The 27,615-nt window shown below is 47.4% G+C and overlaps 2 protein-coding genes across 7 annotated transcripts in view; one reads left to right on the forward strand and one right to left on the reverse strand.

Annotated features, from left to right (window-relative positions):
* SVOP (SV2 related protein) overlaps positions 1-2,254 on the forward strand; it is a 97,092-nt gene extending 94,838 nt beyond the window's left edge. For all 6 annotated transcript variants that reach the window (XR_014826989.1, XR_014826988.1, XR_014826990.1 and 3 more), the window contains one exon: positions 627-2,254. Coding sequence is in view for 3 of the 6 variants with exons in the window: in XM_084995648.1 (XP_084851774.1) it covers positions 627-833 (207 nt within the window). In the remaining 3 variants the exon portion in view is untranslated. The remainder of the gene's footprint in view (positions 1-626) is intronic.
* Positions 2,255-7,283: 5,029 nt separating this feature from the next.
* On the reverse strand, positions 7,284-26,287 carry DAO (D-amino acid oxidase; the record flags this gene model as incomplete). Its single annotated transcript, NM_214066.2, is given in 11 exon segments — positions 7,284-9,388; positions 10,264-10,362; positions 11,002-11,119; positions 13,033-13,115; positions 14,086-14,190; positions 15,632-15,686; positions 17,192-17,257; positions 17,903-17,979; positions 19,808-19,922; positions 21,022-21,224; positions 26,101-26,287. Coding segments are annotated over 10 exon segments (1,044 nt in total). The 3' UTR covers positions 7,284-9,256.
* Positions 26,288-27,615: the final 1,328 nt, after the last annotated feature.

A 27,615-nucleotide genomic window follows, 5' to 3' on the forward strand; every position in this document is an offset into this window, starting at 1 on the left:
CTTTTGTGGGAGTTCCCGTCATGGCACAGTGGTTAACGAACCCAACTAGGAACCATGAGGTTGCAGGTTCGATCCCTGCCCTTGCTTAGTGGGTTAACAATCCGGCGTTGCCGTGAGCTGTGGTGTAGGTCTCAGATGCGGCTTGGATCCCATGTTGCTGTGGCTTTGGCGTAGGCCGGTGGCTACAGCTCCAATTTGACCCCTAGCCTGGGAACCTCCATATGCCACGGGAGCAGCCCAAGAAATGACAAAAAAAAAAAAAAAACCTTTTGTAAAGGGGGGAATCTTATTTTGAGGTCTTTTTGATTTTTTACTATCCAATTCATTTGGGATAGAAGGTAGTTATAAACAGATTCTTCAGCCTAATGGGATCTGGGTTCAAATCTGAGTCATCCTTTGTCTTTGTATGATCTTGGGTATGCTACTTAACCCTCTTTGAGCCTCAGTTCTTCCTTCTGTAAAAGGGGCATGGTGTGCATATCTCATAAAGCGGTCATGGGGGCTCCATGGGACAATGACAGAGGGGGCTTCCAAGAGGGCTTGGCATCCTCCATGTTATCAGAATGGTTGGTAGCACCTGTGTTTCAGAAGAGATGCCCTCACCGGCATGCGTCTCCCTCCCTCAGGTTATGCTGGAATCTTCCGTGTACTTGACGCTGGCGGTTTACAGCGGCTGCTGCCTCCTGGCTGCCCTGGCCTCCTGCTTTTTGCCCATCGAGACCAAAGGCCGTGGACTGCAGGAGTCCAGCCACCGGGAGTGGGGCCAGGAGATGGTCGGCCGAGGGGCACACGGCACAGGTGTCGCCAGGTCAAACTCAGGCTCTCAGGAATAGTGACCAGTGGCGGGGCTGAGCTGGTCTTGGAAGCTGTAGAGCGTGGGGAGCTGGTGGAGCCCTGCTGGGGCACCAGCCGTCACTGCCGACATCAAGAACTCACCCTAGAACTTCACCTGGACCGACGAGGTTTTGTGTCTTGACTCTGCTCATATTCATCGAGATCCACCCGGGGATGGGGAGGCTTTTGCTCTGGGGGGTCTTCTGTATGTGTGTGTGGAGGTTTGTTAGTAACCTGTGGATCTGCATGGGAAAACTGCCACTTCAGGAGTGCCCAGTGACGCCAGTAGCCAGCCAGACACCATCCAGAGTCAGCTGGTCACACCCTCGGTGAACAACCACCCAAAGATCTCTGTACAGTCCAGGCCCAAACCCTGTGAGACCTGTCGCCCAGTAAGGTGACACCTGTCACCTGTTCTTAGGTTTGTCCTGCACCCCCAGCCCCAGGCTTTCTTCTTTGAAATTGCAGGTGACTTGGGTGTAGCCTGAGCAGCTTTTTCTTGGGTCTGAGAAAAGCTCCCGGGGAAGGGGCCCCTCAGTTTGCGCCCCTGCCCCAAGGGCCTGAGTAGTGGGGACTCTGGCGGATGGACATGAATTTGAACTTGAGCCGCATGCCTCCACCTGGCCCCCTCCTGGAGTTGCTGTCCCTGGCTCCAGGGGATCCAGATGTGTCCAGGAAGATGACTGGGCTTGTACCAGATGACAGCCTCAGAAAGCTGTTATTGCCAGGAACTGGGGGTGAAGGCAAATAGAGGTGAGGACCAAGCCCACAGCCAAAGCAGCCCCCCACACCCCGGAAGCAGCAAAGGCTGCACTGGGGGCTTCTCTTCTGGCCCCGTCCTCAGTCAGTCTGGTTGGTGACTCTTGGGGCAAGAAAACAGTTAACTCGGTTTCAGCGCTTTGGATTTTGAGCGTGGTGTGTGGCCAAGTGGATGGAGAAATGGAAAGATGCTACACCAACCACCCGCTCAGGGTAGGGGACCAGGAATCCTTTCTCCCTAGATTCTCTGCTGCCCCTGCTATCAAGGGCCAGCTTGGTCTTTACACAGAGGCCGCTCTGGGGTTTCTAGTGATGGACTGCATGGTAGGGATGCTGCAGGTGGGGAGGAACAGGAGGGTCCAGAGGTATGAAACAAGTGCATTTTCAAAGTAAGAGAAGGGAGGTCAACCAGCTTTGGGGATTGGCCTCAAGAGGAAGGGCTGACCCTGCATCTCAGCAGACAACATCCACCTCTAGGATTTAGTTTCCACGAGCCTTTACCCATCATGAAGGCAGGAACCTAGGGACAGATGCCAGATCCCATCAAAGGCCAGAGAAGACCGACCCTCTGCTTGGAGGTATCTGCTTGGAGTGAACATTGCAAAGAAGCCAAACGTGTACGTTCATCTTTATTAAAACATGTCGGTGATGGACATTGCAAGGGTCGAAGTTTGTCCATTTGTCATAGCATCCTAGTGACGCTTCAGCTTAATGGTCTCACCAACTTTGTTCAGGGTAAGCTCAGTGCTTTAATATGCTTTAATGGGACAATCTTTCCAGCAAGGGGGAAGAGTTGCACAGCTGGCTGCCAATTGTGACTTTTGAGTTGTTGGAAACAACACATTCCAATGGTGAAGAGGTCCCAGTGGGTGACTTTGTCAGGCTCAGGCCCTAGGTTGATTGCAAGCAGTCTCATGTCCCTAAATATATGGGCTGCAGCCCCCCTGGCCCAGGCAGGCAGGTGGTGGGGAGGGGGGCAGCTTGGCAGAGTTTCTGCTCTCTGACACCCACATTTCCTTGCACCCTGAGTGGCTAAAGCACTAATTATTGCTGGTCTGCTGAGCTCTCCTGGGTAACCCACAACCTTTGCTTGTCTTTTTTGCCTTCCAGCTGGCCAGACACTGCCGGATGAGCAAGTCCACTCTTTTTCACCCTCAAATAACCTGGAGGAGCTGAGGGCTGCAGAGGGGAAGGAGGACTTGGTTGGCAGAATTGTTTTCTAGGGGCTGGAGTAAAGCAGCTTGTAGTTGAGGGCTTTGTTTCTTGAGGAAATGAAAGTTGAAAACTCTTTGCCTTCTAAATTGCCTGCCCTTTTGTAAAATCAATATTATTGAATCATATGAAAGCTGCTACAAAAGTCGCTCAAGCATCTGATATGCACAAGGCCTTTAGCTAAAGACCTTGTGCCTAATTTTTGAACTACCTAAAGGCTCCCCTTTCTACTAATGGAAATGTCATCAGTTTCTCTCGGTGTTAGGAAAGATTTTAGAAAATGGCAAAAGATGTCAAAAGGTAGCTAGAGTTACATGGTTACTTTCTTTCTCTTACTTCAAGTATGTTCAGTATCAATGAGATGTGCAGGCAGCAAGACCAAAGAATATCTTAGAGATGGACTTCTAAATGAATATGAATGAATATTCTTTTTAGTTTTTTTTTTTTTTCTTTGGCTGGGGAAGTTCCTGGGCCACGGGTCAAATCTGAGCCATAGCAGTAGCCAGAGCCACAGCAGTGACAATACCACCTCCTTAACCCACTGAGCCACCAGGGAACTCCAGGTATTCATTATTTTCAAATAATGTTAAGCGACAGAGAGCCTTGAAGGATGAGATCAGCAGTCTCCCTTGGTTACTACAATAAACATCAAAGGACTGGGATAACTTTGGGCTGTGAGAAACAGTAAAACCAGTCAATAGCAGCTTAAACCATTAGAATATTAATTCTTCATTTAACAACAAGCCTAGAGAGTTAGGCAGCTCAACAGTTGTCATCAAGGACCCGGCTTCTTCTTCTTCTTTTTTTGAGGGCCACACCTGAGGGGTATGGAGGTTCCCAGGCTAGGGATCAAATTGGAGCTGTAGCTACCAGCCTACACTACAGCCATAGCAATGCAAGACCCAAGCCGAATCTGTGGCCTACACCACAGCTCACAACAAGGCCAGATCCTTAACCCATTGAGTCGGGGCCAGGGATCAAACCTGCATCCTCATGGATACTAGTCAGATTCATTACTGCTGAGCCACAATGGAAACTCCAAGAACCCAGCTTGGTTTTGCCTTTCCTCTCCACCATCCTCTGCCTGCTGGCCATTTGACCCTATGTGTGAAACCTCATGGTCACGATATGGCTGCCAAAGTGCCGAGCATCAATTTTTTTTCCAAAGGATGTGAAATGGGGAAGGAACAGTCACAGAAGGTTGTCTTCCTGAAAGGTCTGTTGTTTTTAGTTGGAAAGGGAAGTCCTCCAGCAGATTTACCATCATTCCACATTGATCAAACCTGGGTCACATGCCCATCCCAGCATGAGTCCTCTATTATGGCTGGGGAAGGAAGGGCCTACTCCCACAGAAGGACTCCCCACAGCCTCTTGAACACAAAATTGGAATTCTGTTAGCTCAGAGAAGGAAGGCGATGATGGTGGGATGAGAGATGGTTGATAGAAACCTTGGCACAGGGTTCCATCAAGGCTGTTTTAGGGAGTTCTGGAACCTTGTGGCTCAGTGGGTTGAGAACCTGACTTAGTCTCTGTACGGATGCGGATTCAATCCCTGGCTTTGCTCGGTGGGTTAAAGATCCGGCATTGCTGTGGCTGTGGTAGGCTGGCAGCTGCAGCTCTGATTCACCCCTAGCACAGGAACTTCCATATCCCACAGGTGCAGCTATTGAAAAAAGAAAAAAAAAAAAAAAGGCAAGGAGAAAAAGTGTTTTAGTTGCAAGGAATAGAAATTGTACTCCAGGAGTTCTCCTCTTGGCTCAGTGGTTAATGAATCCAACTAGGAACCACGAGGTTACAAGTTCAATCCCTGGCATCGCTCAGTGGGTTAAGGATCCGCTGTTGCTGTGGCTCTGACATAGGCTGGCAGCTATAGCTCTGATTTGACCCCTAGCCTGGGAACCTCCATATGCCATAGGTTCGGCCCTAGAAAAGACAAAAAGAAAGAAGAAATTGTACTCCAGTTAATTCAAATTAATAAACACAGCTTGGAGTTCTCTGGTGGTTCAGTGGGTTAAGAATCCAGCATTGTCACTGCTATGGCTCAGGTCACTGCTGTGGTATGGGTTGGACCCCTGGCCTGGGAACTTCTGCATGATGAAAGCATGGCCATAAAAAAAAAAAAAAAGTACAGCTTTATTATAAGGCTAGGAACAGAAGTTATTTTCCTATAGGGGACAGCTGGGGAATATAAATGTGGGGAAATGGAAGTGTAGGGAGCAGCAGGAAGAGGGGAAGACAGTGGCAGAGTAGGGGACAAAGGCCCTGTTCAAAGAGGGAGGCTGCTCCTCGGCTCCAGCTGATTTTGTTGTACCATTGGCTCTCCTGATGTTCAAGACAGGAATCTGGATTCTTATGTGAAATCTCCAAATTTTGGTATGTTGGATCAAAATCTGTTTTAATTTTCGTGTGTTGGATCATTTAAACTTTTTAGTGTGTGAGTCCAATAAAATTCATCTGCAGGCCAGGTTTGGTTGATGGGTGACCAGTTTGCAGCCTCTGAAAAGCTAGAAAGATCTTGGAAATAAAAAGGAACAGGGACTTGGAGAGCCACCGGGGCCTGAGGTGGCCCCCTCTCTGGATCTGTGGCCCCGGTTTCTGTCCCTCTCTGCAGGCCAGTTTCCTTCTTCCCGTGGCTGCTGCATGTGCCCAAGCACACGTCTGGCTCCCACTCACCAGGGCTCAGCTCTGCAAACATATCTGAATCAGCTGCTCAATGTCCAGCTTCCAGAGTCTCAGGAGAGGAAGCTGATTGGCCCAGTTCAGTGTTGGTTCAATCCTGGTCCCAATAGGTTCGGGCAGGGAGAGGTGGGGTCAAGAGGTGTGCCCTTGGCGGCTTTGGCCATGACCGTTACTGGTATGCCTGGAACCCCCCACGACACACAGGTAATTCTCAAGTCTGTTCCTTGTAACTCTATTACGGGTCACGTCATGGTATGGGGTTGGTATACAAGGAATATCCACCATGTATCCGGAGTGATAGTCAACACTGAGGATGTAAAAAAGAATTAAGGAGTTCCCGTCGTGGTGCAGTGGTTAACGAATCCGACTAGGAACCATGAGGTTGTGGGTTCGGTCCCTGGCCTTGCTCAGTGGGTTAACGATCTGGCGTTGCCGTGAGCTATGGTGCAGGTTGCAGACGTGGCTCGGATCCCGCGTTGCTGTGGCTCTGGTGTAGGCCGATGGCTACAGCTCCGATTGGACCCCTAGCCTGGGAACCTCCATATGCCGTGGGAGCAGCCCAAAGAAATAGCAAAAAGACAAAAAAAAAAAAAAAAGAATTAAGACATGGTTCTCACAGTGCAGTGGAGGAAACACAGATCATGAGAACACAGTGTGTTACAGGTGCTAATGGACGGATGCAGAGTGTTGTGGGCGGCACACAGGTTGCCATCCCCACACTCTAGAACATTCTGAAGCCCACTCAAAGATTTGGTGTTTGTGGTCAGACTTAGTCACTGTTGGTACTTTACTGTACTCTGAATCCTTGACAATTTAACATCTAGATACATTATGTATTATCATTGTCTATTAATCAAGAATATTTGAGGAGTTCCTGCCGTGACGCAGTGGGTTAAGAATCTGACTACAGTGGCTTGGGTCACTGCAGAGGCACAGGTTTGATGCCTGGCCTGGTGCAATGGCTTAAAGGATCTGGTGTTGCTGTAGCTGCAGTGTAGGTCACAGCTGTGGCTCAGATTCAGCCCCTGGTCTAGGAACTTCCAAATGCTGTGGGTGCAGCCATAACAAAAAAAAATGTTTGATGATAGGAGATCCCAATATAGCACAGTGGGTTAAAGGATCTGGCATTGTCTTTGCAGTGGTTTGTGTCACTGCTGAGGCATGGGTTTGATCCCCAGCCCAGGAACTTCCATATGCCGTGAGTGCAACCAAAAAAAAAAAAAAAAAGATATTTCATGATGAACCACTTCATATACCCCTACCCCCACCAGGCCAAAGAACAGAGCACTTCCTAAATTCATCAATAAGAACACAATTCTACTCACAATTGCATCAAAAAACTAACACTTAGGAATAAATTTAACAGGTATGCAAGACTTAAGCAAACTACAAAACATTACTGCATAATCAAAGATGTAAATAAATGGAAGAGACAGCCCATGACTATGGATCAGCAGACTTAAAATTGTTAGGGTATCAACCAGTACACCCTCAAATTACTCTTATCAATTCAACACAATCCCTATCAAAATCCCACCTGGCTTTTTTGGGCAGGAATTGGCAAGCTGATTGTAAGACGCAAAGGACCAGAATAGCCAAAAAAAAAAAAAGAAAAAATTTGAAAAAGAAGAATTTAAAAAAAGAAAAAGAAAGTTGGAGGACTCACACATCCTGATTTTAAAACTTGCTATGAAACTGCAAGTAATCAAGAAAGTGTGGTACTAGCATAAGGATCAAAATGCAGATGAAGAGAATAGAATTGAGAGTCCAAAAACAAACCCATGCATTTATGACCAATTGATTTTTTTGACTGAAGTGCCAAAACAATTTAATGAGGAAAGATAAACATTTGTAAACTCAGCAAGAAGCCACAAAGTCATTAAAAACACAGTTGAAGATCACCTTTAGGGAGGGAGCAGGAATATCAGGTGAAGGAATGTGAGGAAATCAAGCCAAATGTCCTACTTCGCTTTGTGGGTTGCAGAATTTCCCCCTTGCTCCTTCTATCCTAAATTGTGGGGCAGCATCAAGAGGAAGCCATATTTGCAAAGACGTCCTCACCATTTACGCAAAGGAGTGTCACTTTGGGTCTGTCTGAGATTTTCCTGGCCCCATACATTTTTGTGAATGCACTGTGTTCTGGACCCTAGAGAGTTCGTGCTGACAACTAGCCTTGACTGGTAGGGGTCGCTCTCCAGGGGAGTTTTAGGGTTGGTAATCACTTTGGCCAAAAACTAAATGTTGTGTCTACTCCCAGCAGCAGGAAGTCTTCAGAAAGGCCCCCAATCTTGGCCCAAAGCTAGCTGTGAGGAGAGAGCTGGTTTCTTGCCAGTTTGCCGAAAGAAATGGAGAGGAGACCAACCGATTCCTTCATAACTTTGTTTTGCATTCCCAACCTGGGATTCCGAGTTGTGTGGTGGTTGAAAGTGAGGCACTGGAATCGTATAATTTTTGGCCCTGAATCTCCATAATACCCCTTCCCCTCCCTGCCCCCCTGTTGACCTTGGATTGCCTCTCTCCGCCCTACTCTTTTCACCTATGAAATGGGAATAAGAGCAACTCTTAGGGGGTGGGGGTTCGCTATAAGGATTAAATGAGTCATGTGTGCAAGAGTTTAGCACTGGTACCCAGTTAGAATGCAACCAAATATAGCTAGAATAAGAATTATAATAACTTAGTGTTATTAGTATTATTAGGTCAGGAACTCCAAGATCTTGGCTCTTTCACTCTACTTCCCTTGGGGTCAACCAAAATCATGGCAGATGCTTTATGAAGAGCCCATCAGGGGAAGTGACAGAGAAAGGAACCTGACTTGGACATAGATGGCACAGGTCAATCAAGACCTCTTTACAGTGCCTAGGGCGCCCCTGGTCCCAGATGCTCCGGTCTTTCACAAAAACCTCAGGCCAATGAAAATTCAGCCTTAGAGGCTGAGGCAGATCATGAGGGATGAAGATGCTAAGGGGTCTTCTGGGCTCACTCAAGGCTTTCCAAAACATCTGGAAGTCTGTTTGCCATCTCAGAGGGTGCCAGCTAGAAGGTGAGGGAGACCCAAGCATGAAGCATGCTTGGTGACTTTAATTCTCTATGAAGTTTCCCTTTGGGATCATCTCTCCTGTGGGCCCTCCTCAAGGGTTACATGGTGCCCACGGCGCCACCCAGTGGGAAGCTGATGCCATTGATAATCCTGGATGTGGGACAGGTGTCCCCCGTTGCTAGTTCAGTGACTTGCCTCTTCTGTCTCCTCCACCCTCCAGCTCCACCTATAACTTCCTGCCATGGAATCTGTTCCAATGTTCCATAAAGTGTGTTCTGTGGTGCTCTGGGACAAAAGTTTCCATAGCCAGATAGGTTTAGGAAGACTGGACCAAATGACATCAGTTCGATGTCTTAGCTGTGGGACTTTTCAGAACTTTTAATGTGTTAGCGTGATTTCTCATGAGGTTACTTAACCCCATCCATCCCCAATTTTCTGCTCACCACTGGAATTTCCTGAGCTTTCCTTCTTTCTGCGGACTTGTGGGATAAGAGCCTCCAGCTGTTCTTTGTAATGTCAGGCCCACGATGGTGGAAAGACTTCAGCCATCAGAGGGGCCCCAGGTAGGGTTGGACTTGCCTCCAGGAACTGATCTCATGGTTTCCTCTCACCTCGTGCTTCTTGCAGAAAGGAGCCAGGGGTGGAGGAGGGGGAACGGGAATCAATGGAGCACATTGAGTAGTTGGCTGAGGGGAGCAGGGAGTTTTGTGGGGGAGGCGGTGGTCACTGATGTCTTCAGAGGTGGGATGGTGGCATTGTGAGCAAATTCCTTTCTTCCAGGACTTTCCCAAAGAGCTTGGCCACCTCTAGGGCACAGCCCCAGTGGATGGTGAGCCCATAGCCTCCATGGCCATAGTTGTGGATGACCTGGAAGAGGTAAGATAGAAGGTCTGGATCTGCCCTGGAAAATTCAGGAGCCTCCTGAAGAATCCTGGGCCAAGCCTGATGGTACCAGAGCTCCTCTTGGTACCCTGGTGGGATGGTGGGGACCCCGGGAAGAGCAGCCAGGGGGAGCTTACAGGGGAGCTCGGAGTCAACACCCTAGACTCCTCTTCTGCTTCGGAGATGGACATGTTTTAAGCACTCATCACGGTAAAAGTCATAGAATCATCTAGAACTTGAGGTTAGAGAGCCCCACTCCCCCATCAAATTATTTGAAATTCCCTAAATCACCTTCCTGGTTTCCATCCCACTCTGGAGGGCTGAACCTCCTGTGTTAATAGACTCTTTTACCCACCTTGGGAGAAAATCAGTGGTGACCTGTACATAACCTTGAGCAGGTCTTTTACCATTGCTGAACCTCCGTTTCCTCATTTATTTTTATTTTTATTTATTTATTTATTTATTTATTTATTTATTGTCTTTTGTCTTTTTAGGGCCTCACCCACGGCATATGGAGTTTCCCAGGCTAGGAGTCCAATCAGAGCTGTAGCTGCCAGCCTACATCACATTGCTAGCCACAGCAATGCCAGATCCGAGCTGAGTCTTCGACCTACAGCACAGCTCACTACAACGCCAGATCCCTAACCCACTGAGCAAGGCCAGGGATTGAACCCGCAACCTCATGGTTTCTAGTTGGATTTGTTTCTGCTGTGCCATGACGTGAACTCTTGATTCCCCATTTATAGAGGAGGGGATATTAGCCACCAGAGCCCTTGCCTGAGGTCAGGCATGACTGTTCCTGGAAATAACACTCTTAGAAGTGGTGGAAGTGCATCCCTTTTCTTGCCAGGAGAGTATACCTCTGTGTTTGAAGATCCAAAGCGAAGCTGTTCTCTTTCTAGCCGAACCTGGGGGCGTACTGGCCGGAAGCCAGTATATTCACCAACAATTTTTGCATCCTGGAAAGACAAGTGTTAGTAATTCATCTCTGCATTATTTTTTTTTCTGATGCCATTTTTCAGTGATAGAGTGAGCATTTAGAAGCTCATTACCATCACCACCACAGCCATCAATTTTATTCATTACCATACAATCATCACCACTTTTACTGACCACCAATATCATTACTGTCACTACTCCCACCAGTGCTATCAACTGCCTCATCTTTATCAGCCATCAGAACCACCAGCCACCACCCTAACAGCTCCTCATTACCATCATTTTCACCACCTCAGCATTTTTCACACCATCAATACCAACCACTACTTCCATCCCCACCCTCACCACCATCACTGTTGTCACCACCACTAGCAGGCAAATGTGAAAACTAAGATTTCTGCAACGAATACATCTGTTCCTTGTGAAGACAGACTAAGGTGATTTGGGGCTATCACCTCAAGAGAGAGCAACTCTTAGCCAGGGCCAGATAGGTTTCATCAGCCCCCAGTAGGACTTCCCTGTACATGGTCAAATTTGGGTATATTCCACAGTCCCTTGTTGGAATTATTTTGCTCAGTTATCCCAGTCATGGCATCGTCCCATCCTCAAGTGTCCTCATGATCAAGCTGCTAGGACCCTGGTTCCTTTCCCCACCTTACCTTCAGTGTGGGCTCTAGTCTGCAGCAGCCTTCCCAGATGGTGTTGTGGTCCTGGATATTGTTTATCTCATTCCAGTTCCCCACCTGGAAGGTGCCTCCAAGTGTCACTGCCTGCAGCCTAGATCAAAGTGAGCAGGATGAAGGATGAAGGAAAACACAGCCTTTGAAATGAAGAGGGGGCCAACGCCATGCTCACCCTTACCACCCTGGCTACCTAAATCACCACTACCATCAATATTATCATCCTCATTAATAATGCTGTCAGGAGTTCCCTTCGTGGCTCAGCGGTTAATGAACCCAACCAGGATCCATGAGGATGCAGGTTTGATCCCTGGCCTCACTCAGTGGGTTAAGGATCTGGCCTTGATGTGAGCTGTGGTGTAGATTGAAGATGTGGCTTGGATCCTGAGGTGGCCGTGGCTGTGGTGTAGACTGGCAGCTGTAACTCCAATTGGACCCCTAGTCTGGGAGCTTCCATATGCTGCAGGTGTGGCCCTAAAAAGCAAAATAATAATAAGAAGAAGAATCCATCAACATCTCTGCAATTGCTGTAGTCATCACCATCAACCACCACCTCCACTAACCCCATTAACATCACTGTCGGCATTGTCATCCCTTCTAATATACAGCATGGTAATGATAGTTAACAATACGGTATTATATACCTTGTACTTTAAAGTTTCTAAGAGGGTAGATCTTAAATGTTCTCACCACAAACACACAAAAACTGTAATTACGTGAAGTGGTGGGTGTGTTAATGAGCCTTACTGTGGTAATCATTTCATAATATATACATATATCAAATCATCATGTTGCACATCTTAAATGTACGCAATGTTATATGGCAATTATATCAATAAATCTGGGAAAAATACTGTCATCTCCATCAACAACATCATCTTCACTACTGCCTTCCTTGCTACCATTAATATGTTGTCACCATCAGCCCCATTCACATTTCTGCCACCATTAGCATCGCCATTAATACTGGCATCGCCATTGAGACAGTCAGCACAGTCACACCATTAACATGGCCTTTGAGACGGTCATCTCTGCCACACTATTAAAAGTCATCATTGGAGTTCCCGTCGTGGCTCAGTGGTTAACGAACCCAACTAGGATCCATGAGGACACGGGTTCGATCCCTGGCCTTGCTCAGTGGGTTAAGGATCCAGCGGTGCCGTGATCTGTGATGTGGGTCGCAGATGCGGCTCAGATCTCGCATTGCTGTGGCTGTGGCTGGCAGCTACAGATCCAATTCTACCTCTAGCCTGGGAACCTCCATATGCCATGGGTGTGGCCCTAAAAAGACAAAAAACAAAAAAGGTCATCATCGATATTGTCATCTCCATCAGCAACAACTACCACTCCCAACTCCCAATCCCCACCATCATCAACACTGATCTCCTGATCTATAACAATGCTATCTCAACTGCCACCATTCCTCTAGCACCAGTATTATCATCATCAGCCCCGCCCATTATTAATTCCATTATTGCCATTCAAAACACTGCTGGGGTCACTGCTATCACATCTACTCCCTTTGTCTCTAGCACCACTTATATTATCATCCCAAAGTCTGTTCAAGATAGAGCCCAGCTAAAGCTCAGTCCTGCCTCCCCAGAAGTTTAATGGCTCAACTTCGCTTAAAAACATTGTAGATAAAGAAATTCCCATAGTGGCCCAGCAGAAACAAATCTGAGTAGTATCCATGAAGATATGGATTTGATCCCTGGCCTCAATCAGTGGGTTAAGGATCTGGCATTGCCCTGAGCTGTGGTGTAAGTTGCAGACGTGGCTTGGATCTGGCATTGCTCTGGCTGTGGCATAGGCTGGCAGCTGTAGCTCTGATTCAACCCCTAACCTGGGAACCTCTAAATGCTGTGAGTGCAGCCCTAGAAAAAGCCCCCCAAAAAATTGTAGATAACAACCTGAAAAAAACTAAGCAAGAGGCCTGGTGTTGTCAGCAGGGGCATAAAGAGGGCAGGGGCAGGAAGGTGCCCTCTCTTCTCTAGGATGTCAGATTTTTACCCTGGAATGATGTATGGAGAGTTGTAGATGCCTCTCTCTAGGTCATGGGTGATAATGAAGTTCTTCAGCCAAGGGGCATCCACCTGTTTATTGAAAACAGAGAAGTCTCATCAGGAGAGGTAGATCAGGGTTTTCCCTTCCCCTGCGTGCCCCCCCACCACCCCACCCCAAGGACCAGACCTTCTGACAAGAGTGGCAAAGCTGATTCCTTAGCCCTCCCATGACTCCTCTGTCCCAAGTCTGCACCTGACTTCTTGATTTTTCAGGAAGAGCTGTCCTGATCGAAAGCCACCCCTGGTCCCCAAAGCATCACACATTCTTACCTACAGAAAAGCCCAGCACATGTGTATAGACATATACATCTCAGCCCACCTCAGGAATACACATACACCTGTGAATGCACTTGTGTACATTCATGTGGGCACACACATGCACACATGCACACATACCCACAAACAGGCATGCCTCACACACATGTGCACATGTACACAGTGAGAGGTGGATGTAGAACAATGCTCACATACCCAGGCTCTTCAACTAGGTTGCCTGGGTTCTAATTAATCCCTGTTCCACCCCTTACTATGGTATGAACTTGTGCATGTTCCTTAATTCCTCCATGCCTCCGTTTCCCCATCTGTAACATGGTAATGGTGATGTGACAGTACCCATCTCAAAGGATTGCAGGAACAATCAAATTAATTAACACAATGAAGTGCTCGGTCCTGTGTCTGGCACTTAGGTAGACACTCCATAACCATGGACTCTTTTTATTATGATACAGGCCTGTGCCACTCCCACATAGAGACAAACACACACACACACACACAGATGCTTTATTATTAGGAAGAACCCCACCCAAAAAAAGGGTATATTTGGAAGGGTCATGTTGGTTCTTGTTTCCTTAACATGTCAATGCCCTGAAGACCGGGGCAGGGTGGGTGTGGAGGTGTTTCCTCTGACAGATGTCCCCGACTCATCCTCTATGTTTGGAGATGAAATAAGCATGCAGAAACAGTCTATCAACAAAAGCTCACCCCTCCCCTTCAGACTCACCTTAATGATCTGCCCCCGGCCTGGCTGCAGCAGGGGATCCGGTTGCAGCACCCCAGCCCACACCCCAGTGCAGTTGATAATCACATCAGCGCCACCTCTTGCCACCTGGTAGCAACCAACAGGGCAGGTAAGATGGGAGTGGGGAGAACCCTGGTATCTCTTGCCCCCTCCCACTCTGCAGCTCTCTGCTCCCTGTGGAACAGCCAGGAGGGGGTTCAAGGAGCAATCCATGGCTCTGCCTCCAAGCCCTGCTCTGCAATTTCCCCACTGAGTGATCTAAGGTTCAGCTGCCTTAGCTGTAAAATAGGGTTCCTAGGGAGTTCCCGTCGTGGCTCAAGGGAAACAAATCAGATTAGTATCTATGAAGACTCAGGTTCGATCCCTGGCCTTGCTCAGTGGGTTAAGGATCCGGCGTTGCCATGAGCTGTGGTGTAGCTCACAGATGCAGCTCAGATCCCAAGTTGCTGTGGCTGTGGCTGTGGTGTAGGCTGGCAGCTGCAGCTCCAGTTCCACCCCTAGCCTGGAAACTTCCATATGCCTCAGTGTGGCCATGAAAAGCAAAAATAAAATAAAATAATAAAATAGGGTTGGTAATACCTGTTCATAGGGTGTTGTGAGGCCCCAGTGTGACCCTGCCTATACAAGTGTTTGGAAAGGAGTGCAGTGGAAGGGGGAAATCTTGAACCTCCAGAAGAAGTCAGAAACGATGCAGATAGTTTGCTCCCTCCTTGTGACTTCTTTTTATTTCATTCTCTTGCCTTCCACTCTGCTGAGACATCTGCAGAAGGCACGATTAAAGTCCTTAACTCCATGCATTGTACGTGATGTTCCTCAGCTCAAGGATGTAGCACTGTGGGTACCAAACTCTGAGCCGAGCCCCAGTGACTCCCCTCACAGGTCAGTCCGGGGGATACACTGCTGTTGTTCATGAGCCAGTGTTTGCCACACTGGACCGTGAGGCCCTTGGGATGGAGAGCTGTGTCTAAGTCAAGTATATATTCCAAGTTGCTCACCAGGGCTTGACCTAGAACAGATGCTCATATATGTTAATGGTGCGGGCACCAAGAGTTTTCCATGTACCTAGCACTATTCGGGGTGCTGAGGTTGAGTGAAGTCAAACAGCAAAGCTTCTGGTACATAGCCAAGGCCTGATGATGGTAGCTGCTACTGTCTTTCTTATTGATGGTGATGTCAGTTTGGAGTAAGTCTTTGTAGGAATGGGGATGTTGACTTTGATGTTGGTAAGAAGCAACCAAGTGTCTGGAACTTGAGGGTGGGGGGCAGCTCTCTGGCCCTAAAACCCACTGAGGCTCAGTTATAGATTAGTCCCTAATGGCCACCATGATCCCACTGTCCATCTGCTCCTGCCACCAACATCAAGGCAGAACACCTGACTCCTTCTGAGATTAAAAATAGGTCTAGAGTCTGGGACATTCCTCAAAGGGACCCTGGGAGCCTGAGGAGGGGTCCTCAACCCTGCAATAGGAAGCAAAGGCCCCCCTTCTTCTCTCTCCCACATCCAGCCCCTTGCAGCCCTTTGGCTTACCTCCTCAAAAGATTCCACCTTCCGCAGGAAGAATTTCACTCCCCTCTCAGTTAACCTGTGATGATCAAACACAACAAAAATTCTTGTATTCAGGTCTCTGTCCCATGCCTCCCTCGTTGGGTAGATAAAGAAAGGAGAAGGGCCTTGTGGAAGGTCATACAGAGTTCATGATGGGATTGGGACTTAAACCCAGGCCTCTTATGATGACCACACTGCTTTGTATTATCAAAGGGGATGAGATGCAGGGTGGAGGAGGGGCAGAGTTGGACCGATGCCAAAAGCTCCTTTGTCCAAAGCAGAGTATGAGAAAAGAGGTGGGCTGGGGGTACCCACCTCTCCTCCTAAATTTCACAAAGGAAAAATATATGTCTTCATTTGGAATATAGAAGAAACATTGAAAGACTAGGAAGTAAACCATATGTAAGCTGAAGCATAACCTCAAGATTATTTTATCCACATGGTTTCCTCGAGAAAGAAAAAATGGGAGCATTCTTTCCTGGAAGAGGCTGGACAGGAGTCATAAGTGTCCAAAGATTAGGAGGAATAACTGTGTTTTAATGCAGCGATTTCCAAACCTGGCCGATAATTAAAATCACTCAGGGAACTTCTTAAAATACAAATTTCTGAGCACCCCAGAGAATTTGATTCAGTAGATACAAAGTGGGGTCCTGAAATCTACTTTTAAAAACCTCCCCAAGTCATTTGATAAAAGTCACCATCCATTCCAGATTTTTAAAATTCTAATATTTCAGAAATGTATGGGAATTCCCACAATGGCGCAAGGAGTTCCCATTGTGGTGCAGCAGAAACGAATTGACTAGGAACCATGAGGTTGCAGGTTTGATCCCTGGCCTCGCTCAGTGGGTTAAGGATCCATCGTTGCCATGAGCTGTGGTGTGGGTTGCAGACATGGCTCAGATCCTGCAGGTATAGCTCGGATTTGACCCTAGCCTGGGAACATCCATATGCCATGGGTGTGGCCCTAAAAAGTAAAATAAATAAATAAATAACAACAACAACAAAAAGAAATACATGGAGTCTTAATATGAATATATGTGAATATAATTACAAATGTGTCTCTCAAGCTAATGTTTGCTAATTTTAAAACTACAAGATTCCTATCAACATAAGGAACAAGACAGGGACATCCCATCCACTATCATCTGTGTTAGTTAATGTTGTTCTGGAAGTACTGGCCACAGCAGTTAGACAAGAAAAAAAAAGTACAAAAGTGAGAGCCAACTTATGTTTTTTGGATGATGTAAATATATCTGGAAAACTTAAGAGAACCTATTAAAACTATTACACAAACATCACAGGTTTTAATGAGACTGATAATAAACATCACATGTAAAAACTTCTCAGGTGATTCCGACCAGGTGTGGAAACCACTGCCTTAATGCGCAGAGGTGGTCAGGACCAAGAATAGCTCCCACCAAACTCAAAGATATTCTTCTACATTTGGGGTTGGTCAATACAAAGACAAATCCCATAAACCATCATCCACTACAACCCAGGTCCCCGGGAGTACCTTCTTCAAAGTGAAGCTGAAAATCTTACCTTTCTGTCAGCCACTGTAGGTACTTCCTTCCCTCCAGAATCAGGGATGTGTTGAACCAGCCATATCTAGAGTCATAGAAGGCAAAAGGTGGGAATAAATGGTCAGAATCAAAGCTATATTTGAAGGCTATCAAACGGATGTGGAAACTGTCACATTCTTTGGGCCCTCCAAAGGGTAGAGCAAGGACCACTGGGTGACATTAAAGGGGAAGTGGTTTTCAGCTCAAAGGAAACATTTTCTATCAGACAAAGCCATCCCTAACATTGGGGTGTGCAAGTAGAGACTGATGTGCATCCGTAGAGGGGACTCAGACATGGGGTGAGATGAGGAGAGGGCCAGAGAGGCATCAGGCTCTAGAGAAAAGAATAGAGGGGTTTTGACAGGGTTGAAATCCCATTCTGGTCACTTGGCTGTGTGACCTCTGGGAGGTAACTTGGCCTCTCTGAAGTTCAGTTTCCTCATCTACAAAATGGGATAGTGGTATGGAACGTTTGGGCTTGAGATCTGTGATTCCATATCCCTTACATCCCAAGTCTAAGGAACAGTTTAGGTGGGTGGGATCTCCGAAAGAGCTGCCCAGAGCACTGGAAGACCAGGGTACCAGGTGCTCTAAGCCTGGGATGGAACTAGAAATTTGGTGCCTCCATCTTCTGGACAAATCTATCTGAACGGTGGGGCTTCAGCCCTTTCACCTGTGACTATAACCTTACCTATAATCAGGAAACATGTCCAGTTCTCTGGGAGTCAGCTTTCGGAATCCCAGGACCATGTCTTTCCAGTAAGGGTCCTTTAGAGGGAGGAGAGAAGAAGGCATGGGATGGATGAAAATCAATAAGAATGATAATAACAAAAACTTACATAATGTTTATTATCTGGAAATTGCTGTTCCAGGCACTTTACTTATACCAATCCCTTCAATCTTGACAAAAATGCAATGAAGTAGATACTTTTTTTTTTTGGCTTTTCAGGGCCGCACTTGCAGCATAGGTAGGTTCCCAGGCTAGAGGTTGAATCGGAGCTGTAGCTGCTAGCCTATGCCACAGCTCACAGCAATGCTGATCCTTAACCCACTGAGCAAGGCCAGGGATTGAACCTGCATCCTCATGGATGCTAGTCAGATTCATTTCCACTGAGCCACAACAGGAACTCCATATTTTTATTCCCCTTTTACAGGTGGGCTCATTGAGGCTCAGAGAGGTTAAATAATTTGTCTAAGGTCACGCAGCTAGTAAATGGTGGAGCTGAGATTTGAACCCATATAGTATGGCTGCAGAGTCCATGTTCTTAATCATGATGCTATATCATGTTGCTATATATTAAGAATAAGGCTGGAGTTCTCATCTTGGCTCAGGTGTTAGAGAACCTGACTAGTATCCATGAGGATGCAGGTTCAATCCCTGGCCTTGCTCAGTGGGTTAAGGATCTGGCATTGCCATGAGCTATGGTGTAGGTTGAAGATGCAGCTCGGATCCCACGTCAGTGTGGCTGTGGCATAGGCTGGCAGCTGCAGCTCCAATTTGACCTCTAGCCTAGGAACCTCCATATGCTGTGGGTGTGGTCCTAAAAAATGACAAAAGACAAAGAAAAAAAAAGGAATAAGGCTGAGGATGAGTGATAGGGTAAGATTATAAATAGGGGGATAAAAGGGGGGCAGCAGTGAAGGTCACCAAGGGATGAAAATGGGAGGTAGCAGAGTGGACGATCAGGCAACCTCAGGGGAGATTTTGGCCTCACCATGGACCACATTGAATTCTCTGAGACTCGGTTTTCTTATCTGTATAATGAGTCATACTCACTCTTGGAAGGTAACAGATAATGAAAGTAATGCCCTTAGCACAGTGCTAAACATTGACTTAACTTTGGGGCCTGGCATGGGATTCTGGGCACCCAGCCAGACCACCCTCTCCAAACATTCCCCACGACTGTGCCTTTCATAACACATTGGGCAGCATGTGGTCACCGACAGCCTGGATTCAAATTCCAGCTCTGCTTTAAGTAACTTTGTGAGTTCAAGTAAAGTTACTCCATTTCTCTGAGCCTCTGCAAAAGGAGGATGGTGATAATGCTTGCTCCCTGGTAAATATGAGAATTAAACGAGTCTCTAGTTGTAAAGTGGTTAGGACAGGGCTTGGCACACAGCAGGTAGTTTATAAGTCTGAACCAGAGTAAGTGTTTTAGTCCATATGGATGGAAAGTCCTGAAACAGGAAATCTTTGGGCTTCAGCATCAAGTTCCCACCACTCCAGGAAGAGTCTGAATTTTACCCATACCACTCAAGGGAGGGCTAGTTCCCCTGGATCATCAGATTCTTTGATCTCTGCCAATTTAATAACAAAACTGAAAACAAAAATAACTATTTTTGGCCATGGCCACAGCAGGCAGAAGTTCCCAAGCCAGGGACTGAATCCACACTGGAGAAGTGACAACGCTGGATTCTTAACCCCCTGAGCCACCAGGTAACTCCAAAAAAACAAAAATAATTTTTAGATCAAAAATAGAATTTAAAGTAAACTTGTCTTGAATGCAGGAGTTTTTGCCTAAGAGGTTCAAAGTACTTCCCAGACTCCCTGGACTGTGAAAAGCCTCTGCCCCATGGTCAAGGACTCCTCACTCACCGGAACAGCTTCACGGAAGAGGTTGTAGCCTGAGACTGGGGTCAGACCCATGTTTGCAGCATTGGGAGAACCGATGTGACTCAGGAGATAGTTGAAGGTCTGTTGGTTCCAGTTCCTGGAAGGATCCCCCACAGTCTTGATCACCTAATAGCCTGAGCTAGACGAGAAAGCTCCAGGGGCTGGCTTGCATGGTCAGCCAAGGGAAAGCTTGTGGGATGGGTCCAAATCCAGAAATCTACCTTACCCCAAATGCCACTGATCTCTTCCCATCCCACCCCACACCTGCAAACTTTCTAATATTTCCCCATTAGTAGGTAAAGAAGCAGGAGTACAAAGAATGTTCCATCACAAGCATTGGGAGCCCAACTCTGGCTTGAGATCATGCAGATGAGAGTTTAAATGAAAGTGCTGATCTGCTTTGGGGACTGTGAGCCCCGTGATTCAGGCTCACTCTGGACACCACCCACTGCACACGCCAGTGACAGACATCCCTTACTGCTTCCAACACCCCCTTACGGCTTTCTCTCCTCCTCCCCCCTCCTCTCCCTCTCCCCACCCACTCCACAGCTCAATAACATTTCCTAGACTCCCTTGCAGCTAGGTGTGCCATGTGGCTGCCATTCTGGCCAATGGACCCTAAAGACTCTGCCTACTGGTCCTTGTGCTGGCCCACGAGAACAGCAACCTTGGAAGCCATGGAGGAGGATGGCAGAGCCATGATATGGAAGAAGCCTGAGCCCCTGGATTGCCACCCACTGATCAGGAATATTGGTTTTGGAATTTATGGGCGTGACAATGATAATGTTCCAGCCGTTATTCATCTGAGGCTTCCTTTGTTGAAGCAGCTGGTGGTTTCTAAAATAATGTAGTGACCTCTGCAACTTCTTTGCTAGATCCAAACATCAATCCACCCACTTAGAGGTATTCTTGACTGATGGCTGTGTAACATCAACAGCCACCCAGATTAGAGGAAGCATGAAGACCAAGCCTTCATCTGTCTGGCACACATGGCTTCTCAGCTTTTTGGCCAAGAACAGGTATAGAATCTCTCTGGCCCATATTAAGGACTTCAGTAAATTGTATTGTCTTCACAGCATGTCAGGCCAGAGCCTCCTTGAAGGGTTGTTCTTGATGATTGGAACCCTGAGAAGGGACATCCTCTCTACAGACTCAGCCTCTCCAGCCCCAGGCCACCCTCTGGGACCTTCACTCACGCCTCCTGTGGGTTGCTGGGCTCAGAGGTGTAGGGCTGCCAGAGGCCAGCAGCTACATCAGTGGTGGTGAACGGGGTGAAGCGGTCTGCGTAGACCTTCACATCGAGGGGCTGCAGGACAGAGTGGTAGCGCTCGTGGATGCAGAGGGCAGTGGACAGCCCAATGACGCCTGCTCCAATCACCACCACACGCATCGTGCCAGCCTGTGGAAAGGAGGGGTTGAGGCGTGCCATCACCACTATCACCTGGACCGTCATCACCACCATCGCCGCCAGCCGCTGATGGCTTAGAAAATGCCAGACTCCACCCAGACCTTTTTAGACCTGAGCCTCTCAGTGACCCTTACATGTAGGAAAATGGGCACACAGAGAGGCACAATAACTTGCCCAGGGTCACAAAGCCTTCTCTGGGGAGCTCCCTGAATATCCTGGCAAAATTAAAAGGAGCAGAGTGCCTGGCCAGCTGTAGGCTGGGTAGTCTAGAGGTTAGGACACTGGGCTTCAAATCTCAGATCTCAGTTCTGCTGCCTGCTGGCCATGACCTTGGGTAAGATGCTTCTTGAGCCTCAAATTCTTTTGGAAAATGAGAAAATAACTCACGCCTCAGAGAGTAGATGGGAGTTTTCACAAGATGGCAGATGTACAAAGCTTACCACGGTATCTAGTGCAAGAGAAGTGACTTACTGACATGCTTGGAGCACCTACTGTGTGTCCCCCTTGTTAAGCACTTCCCATGCATCATCTCATCTAAGTCTCCCAACATTCTTATGAGGTAGGGGCTGGTGTTATTGCTCCCATTCTACAGATGAGGCAATGAAGGCTCAGAGAGGTGGAGTAACCTATCCAAGGTCACACAGTCAGTAAATGGTGCTGCTGGGATTTGATTTTAATTCAGGTAAACTCATACACACTTACTGCACACCTACTGTGTGCCAAGTTGGCAGCTAGCGGATGCAGCTGTGAGCATATTGGATGCAAGTTCTGGCCTCAGAACTCAGATCTTCTAGCGCATCCTTTCCAGGCCTGCCTCAGGGTGCTGGGCTGGCTGGGTCCTCGGAAGTTTAGAAGACCTAGCATCTTTTGACCTTGAAACTGCTTGGGCCTGCACAGCAGGAAAATATTCTGCCGGCTCCTGCTGAGGCAGAACAAGGGGACTTTTTGTGCCCAGAAGGGCCAAATTCAACTTTCCCTCCTCTTTGCTCACAACTCTCCTCCCATAGACCTCGCCTCCTGGCAACTGCAGCGGTGGCCTTGAATGGCAGGACATTCTCAATATGGCCTAGTTTTGTAACGGGGAAAAGGGCTCCAGCCCACAAGAACTGGACTCTGTTGGGGTTTCAGCAGCCAAGTTGGAGATAAAAACCAAAAAACGGAAAAGCATCGTTCCTCTGGGCGATTCTCTTTCTGGCCACGAGCCTGGGCTTGGCTGCAGGGGCGGACCCTCTCCGGACCCCTCATCTCCTCCCCTATACTTTGCCTCAAGAGATGTAATCTGGAGTTCCCGTCATGGCTTAGCAGTGACAAATCCGATTAGCATCCATGAGGATGCGGGTTCGATCCCTGGCCTTGCTCGGTGGGTTAAGAATCCAGCATTTCCATGAGCTGTGGTGTAGGTCAAAGATGTGGCTTGGATCCTGCGTTGTTGTGGCTGTGGTGTAGGCACGCATCTATAGCTCCAATTCCAGCCCTAGCCTAGGAACTTCCATATGCCATGGATGCAGCCCTAAAAAGACCAAAAAAAAAAAAAAAAAAAAAAAAAAAAAAAAGAGAGAGAGAGATGTAATCTTTTCAGCTGTAAAATAGTGTTAACCTGGGAGTTCCCTGGTGGCCTAGGGGTTAAGGGTCCAGCATTGTCACTGTTCTGGCATGAGTTTGATCCCTAGCCCGGGAACTTCTTCAGGCTAATGGCATGGCCAAAAAAACCCAAGGTTAACCCCCATCTCACAGGGTCATCTGACAATTAAATGACTAGCCTGGTGAAAGTTCCTGGGTCAGGGTCTGGACTCAACATGTAGTGCCTTCCTTCTGTCCCTCAGCACCTTGAAAATAACAACAGAAAGGACGCTGGATATGGAGGAGAGAGGAAGGAGAGCGTGTCAGACTTGGCTTCATTTTTAGCTGGCTGTATGACCCTGGCCAAGTTACTTCTCCTCTCTGTTCTTTCGGCTCTGCATGATCTCTGGCTCTTTCACCAATTTCATACACTGACACTAAGAAGGCAGGATTAGAGGGCTTTCCTGTATTTCAAATTCCCCATAATGAATCCAGGAGGTGGTGTGTCTTGGAGAGATGGCATGAAGAGCCCAGGCTGGGGGTCAGACAGACCCATGCTCACAGCCTGGCTCTGGCACATACCAGCTGTGTAACCTTGGGTAAGTCACTTCACTTGACTGGACAGGGAGAAAGAGATTTCAGACCAAAGCCGTCACATGGCATGTCTCCAATAACAATACTAGACAGGTGTGACAAAGCCTCTGGTTAGGAGCCATGGTACTTACCCAAGAGAAGAGCATGGGGCTGTGGGGGAGGGGACCCAGAGAAACTGCTGGGTCCAACTAGCCAAGATAAAGAGGAACAAGTTACAGCATGTGGTTCAGTTTCTCCAATGTCTAACATTCTAAAGATGAGCAAAACAGCATCATGCAGAAGGGGAAACTGAGGTCCAGGGAAGAGGGGCCACACAGCCAAAGTCACATGTTTGTGATCCAAGGATCTGTAGAGTCTTGGGATTGAAAAGTTTCCGTGAAAGAGAAGGCCTGGCAATGGGGAAGTAATAATTGCAGCTTCTACAGGAAAGAGTATGAAAAAAAAAAAAAAGGAGTTCCCATCGTGGCTCAGTGGAAACGAATCTAACTAGCATCCATGAGGACCCAGGTTCCACCCCCGGCCTCGCTGGCCCAGTGGGTTAAGGATCCAGCATTGCCATGAGCTGTGGTGTAGGTCACAGATGCGGCTTGGATCTGGTGTTGCTGTGGCTGTGGCAGCTACAGCTCCACTTCGACCCCTAGCCTGGAAACCTCCATATACTGTGATTGTGGCCCTAAAAAGACACACACACAAAAAAAAACAGTATGGAAATTCCTGAAAAAAAAAATTGAACTGCCATATGATCCAGCAATCCCACTCCTGGGCATCTATCTGGAGAAAACCGTGGCTCCAGAAAAAAGATACATGTACCCCAATGTTCATTGCAGCACTATACACAACAGCCAAGACATGGAAGCAACCTACATGTCCATCGACAGAGGACTGGATAAAGAAGATATGGCACATGTATACAATGGAATATTACTTGGCCATAAAAAGGAATGAAGTAATGGCATTTGCAGCAAAATGGATGGATCTAGAAATTATCATGCTAAGTAAATTTAGGCAGTGAGAGACAAACATCATATGCTAGTACTTATATGTAGAATCTAAAAAAGGATACAAATGAATTTATTTGCAGAACAGAAACAGACTCACGGACTCTGAAAAATGTGCAGTTACCAAAGGGGACAGGTTGGTGGGGGAGAGATGGACTTGAGATTTGGGATGGAAATGTTCTAAAATTAAGTTGTGGTGATGATTGTACAACTATAAATATAATAAAATTCACTGAATTAAAAAATACTTTCAGCTGCTAGCTTTTCAACTCTTCATATGTGTCACACATTTTTCGAGTCAAGTTCTTCCAGTAACTTGACATACATTATCTATTTTAATCTTCTAAAAACCCTCGAGTTATCATTATGTCCATTTTACAGATGAGACAACTGAGGCTCAGACATGAGCTGGTTAGAAGGAGAGCCCAGGCCGGCCTGATTCTCAAGGCTGTGTGCTTACCCACTGTGCTCTGTGTGCAAACCCCATGATTTGAAAAGAAATCAAGCAGGTGAAGAGAAACAGCTAAGACTTCATGATCCTGCATTGAAAAAAAAACAATAAACATAAGGAGTGTAGGAGTTTTTAGTGTGTTGGTGATTGGCATAGAATTGAAAAGGAAATATGTATGCCCTAAGTCAATTATCTTAGTTAAGTGTTTGAATCTAATTTGATATTGATTATAGCAACTTTGGGTGTGTTCATGTGTGTATTAAAATGCAGTGTAAATATATAAGTTTCTGAGCAGAGTCAGCTGCCAGACTATAGGATCTGAGAGACCCAGCCTTGGGGAAAATCATTCATGCATGTGAGTGATGAGCTCCTGGTCACCTTTACACACAGTCCTGTCTTTGTCCAACCCTTGTCTTGTTGTTGCTGTTTTTATTAGCATTGCAGTTTTCTGTTTTATGCCATTGCTTCAACCAAGCGTGCTTGGCCCATGCATTCAGGAAGATGCAAACAGCTGAGGTTATCACATTTGTGTGTGTGTGTGTGTGTGTGTGTGTGTGTGTAATTATAATGTCTACATATGCATGGAGCAGGAAGGGAATTTTGGCCGTCTGCCACTTGCCAGACACATGCAGATGCAGTACAGACATTTTCTTAATCTGCTCAGCTACTCTAAGAGGTTCTATAGATGTGAGGTTCTGGGAGAGGAAGTCTCTCCCCCAAAGTCACACAGCCAGTATGGGCCAGCATTCTGATCTGGACCCGGTTCTACCTGAGTTTTCTGCATTGCACCGTAGAGCTCTTTAGGCAGCCGGCAATAAATGGGCCACTGACACTTTCTGCTTACTTTTCGGTCTTGCATTTTTTTGCTTATAACCTCCCTTGTCCCTAGAAAGGAACTTAATGCCACTCATGCCTTGGATTGTTACACACACATCAAAAAAAAAAAAAAAAGAGGAAAGAATTGTTTAAAAAAAAAGATCAAGTCACAGGTGAGATATTGAAATGAGCCCCATATGGCTACCTTTTATGAAGTTTCAGAGTTTATCTTTAAAATGGAACAGATTCTATAAAAGCTTGGCTACCAGCTCCCAGTCCCCCCAAAAATAATTACCATGTACTGCGAACTTGCTATATGCCCAGTTCTGTGCTAAGCCCTTTATAGTCATCACTTCTTTTAATAATCAGATTAAGCCTGTAAAAGGTTAGTTATGATGCCCATCTTCAAGGTGAGGAAACTGAGGCTTGGAGAGGTGAGAGTCCTTACCTGTGGTCCCTTCAAGGTTGTCACCTGCGTCAGACTCTCACGTGAACTTTTTCTGTCGACACTGGGAGGACGCTCAGATCTGCTCCGCCATTGCCCCCAACCCACTCACCTGGCGTGCCGAAATTCTGGAGAAAAGCAGCAGCTGCTGTGGGCACAGGGTCCTCTCTCCTGGAGGGAGGCTCCTGTTCTGGGGCGTCCTGTCCTCAGCCGGGACTGGAGCTCAGGGTCAAAGTCTGGAGTTACAGACAGGGCACAGCAGGGGGTGGGGCTGGGCACCGCGCTGCTCACAGGGGCTGGACTCAGGCCAGGCTGGGAGACCTCACCTCCCCTCGCTCCAGTCCCTGAAAAGTTGCCTGACTTTTCTGGCTGATCCCAAGTCCCTGTGGACAGGCCTCCAGGGAGGGAGGGAGGGAGGATGGGGTTCTTGGAGGGCTAATAGGCACAGGAAGGTCTGTCTCCCGGGCCAGCTGGAGGCGATCCTCTTTCTTCCTTCTTCCTGCTGCCACCCTGGGGGAGGAGGGGGTGGCTCCCTGAGCCTCTGTGAGTCTGGCCTTCGGGGAGACCAGAGGTGTAGGACAGGGGCTCCCCAGGCCAGCCAGCCAGCCCAATGCCGTTCTGGAATGCTAGGTGGCTAAGGCCAAGGAGAGACTCAGGGCAATGCCTGTTTGGACCATAAAGATATGTAGCTCTTGGGAGTTCCCGTCGTGGCTCAGTGGTTAACGAACCTGACTAGGAACCATGAGGTTGCAGGTTCGATCCCTGGCCTTGCTCAGTGGGTTAAGGATCTGACGTTGCCATGAGCTGTGGTGTAGGTCGCAGACGAGGCTTGGATCCTGCATTGCTGTGGCTCTGGCATAGGGCGGCGGCTACAGCTCTGATTTGACCCCTATCCTGGGAGCCTCCATATGCCGTGGGAGCAGCCCTAGAAAAGGCAAAAAGACCAAAAAAAAAAAGAAAAGAAAAAAGAAAGATATGTGGCTCTTTGCTCCTGTATCCCAGAGACACAAACGCTGGACGCCAGGTCCCTCCTCTGCCATAGCTAGACCTGGAGCAGAGATCACAGAGTCCAGAGAGCATCAGGCACCTTGCTGTATGGATGGGGAGACTGAGGCCCATGGAGAGGGACCAACCAGCCCTGGGTGAGGCGTCCTTCAGGTCAGCCTTAAAGGTCCGGCCTCTAACCCCCTGCCTTCGACATCACCAAATAAAAACATGCAGATGAACATTGAAAATGCATGCAACATACTAGTGCATAGTATTTTTCTTTAATAATAAAAAATGAAGGTGAACTCCACCTTTTACTTCTATGCTTCCATTTCATTTGGGTTTTTTGTTTTTGTTTTTGTTTTTACAATAGTCATTTGGGATCTGAAAACCTTAGGGAAGTTCCTTGTGCCTCTAACTCATCATGGAAACACTTCAAGATTAATGAAACATTGCCAGATTTTTATGCCCTCCCATTCCCATTCTATCAATGATTTTTGTTTTGTAAATTTTGATGTGCCAGTTCTAAAA

The sequence above is a fragment of the Sus scrofa genome, chromosome 14 (genome assembly GCF_054392235.1).
Source record: "Sus scrofa isolate SSC_HxYL_T2T_F1_AM1 chromosome 14, Sscrofa_HxYL_maternal_Yorkshire_Landrace_v2.0, whole genome shotgun sequence".
NCBI classification, from domain to species: domain Eukaryota; kingdom Metazoa; phylum Chordata; class Mammalia; order Artiodactyla; family Suidae; genus Sus; species Sus scrofa.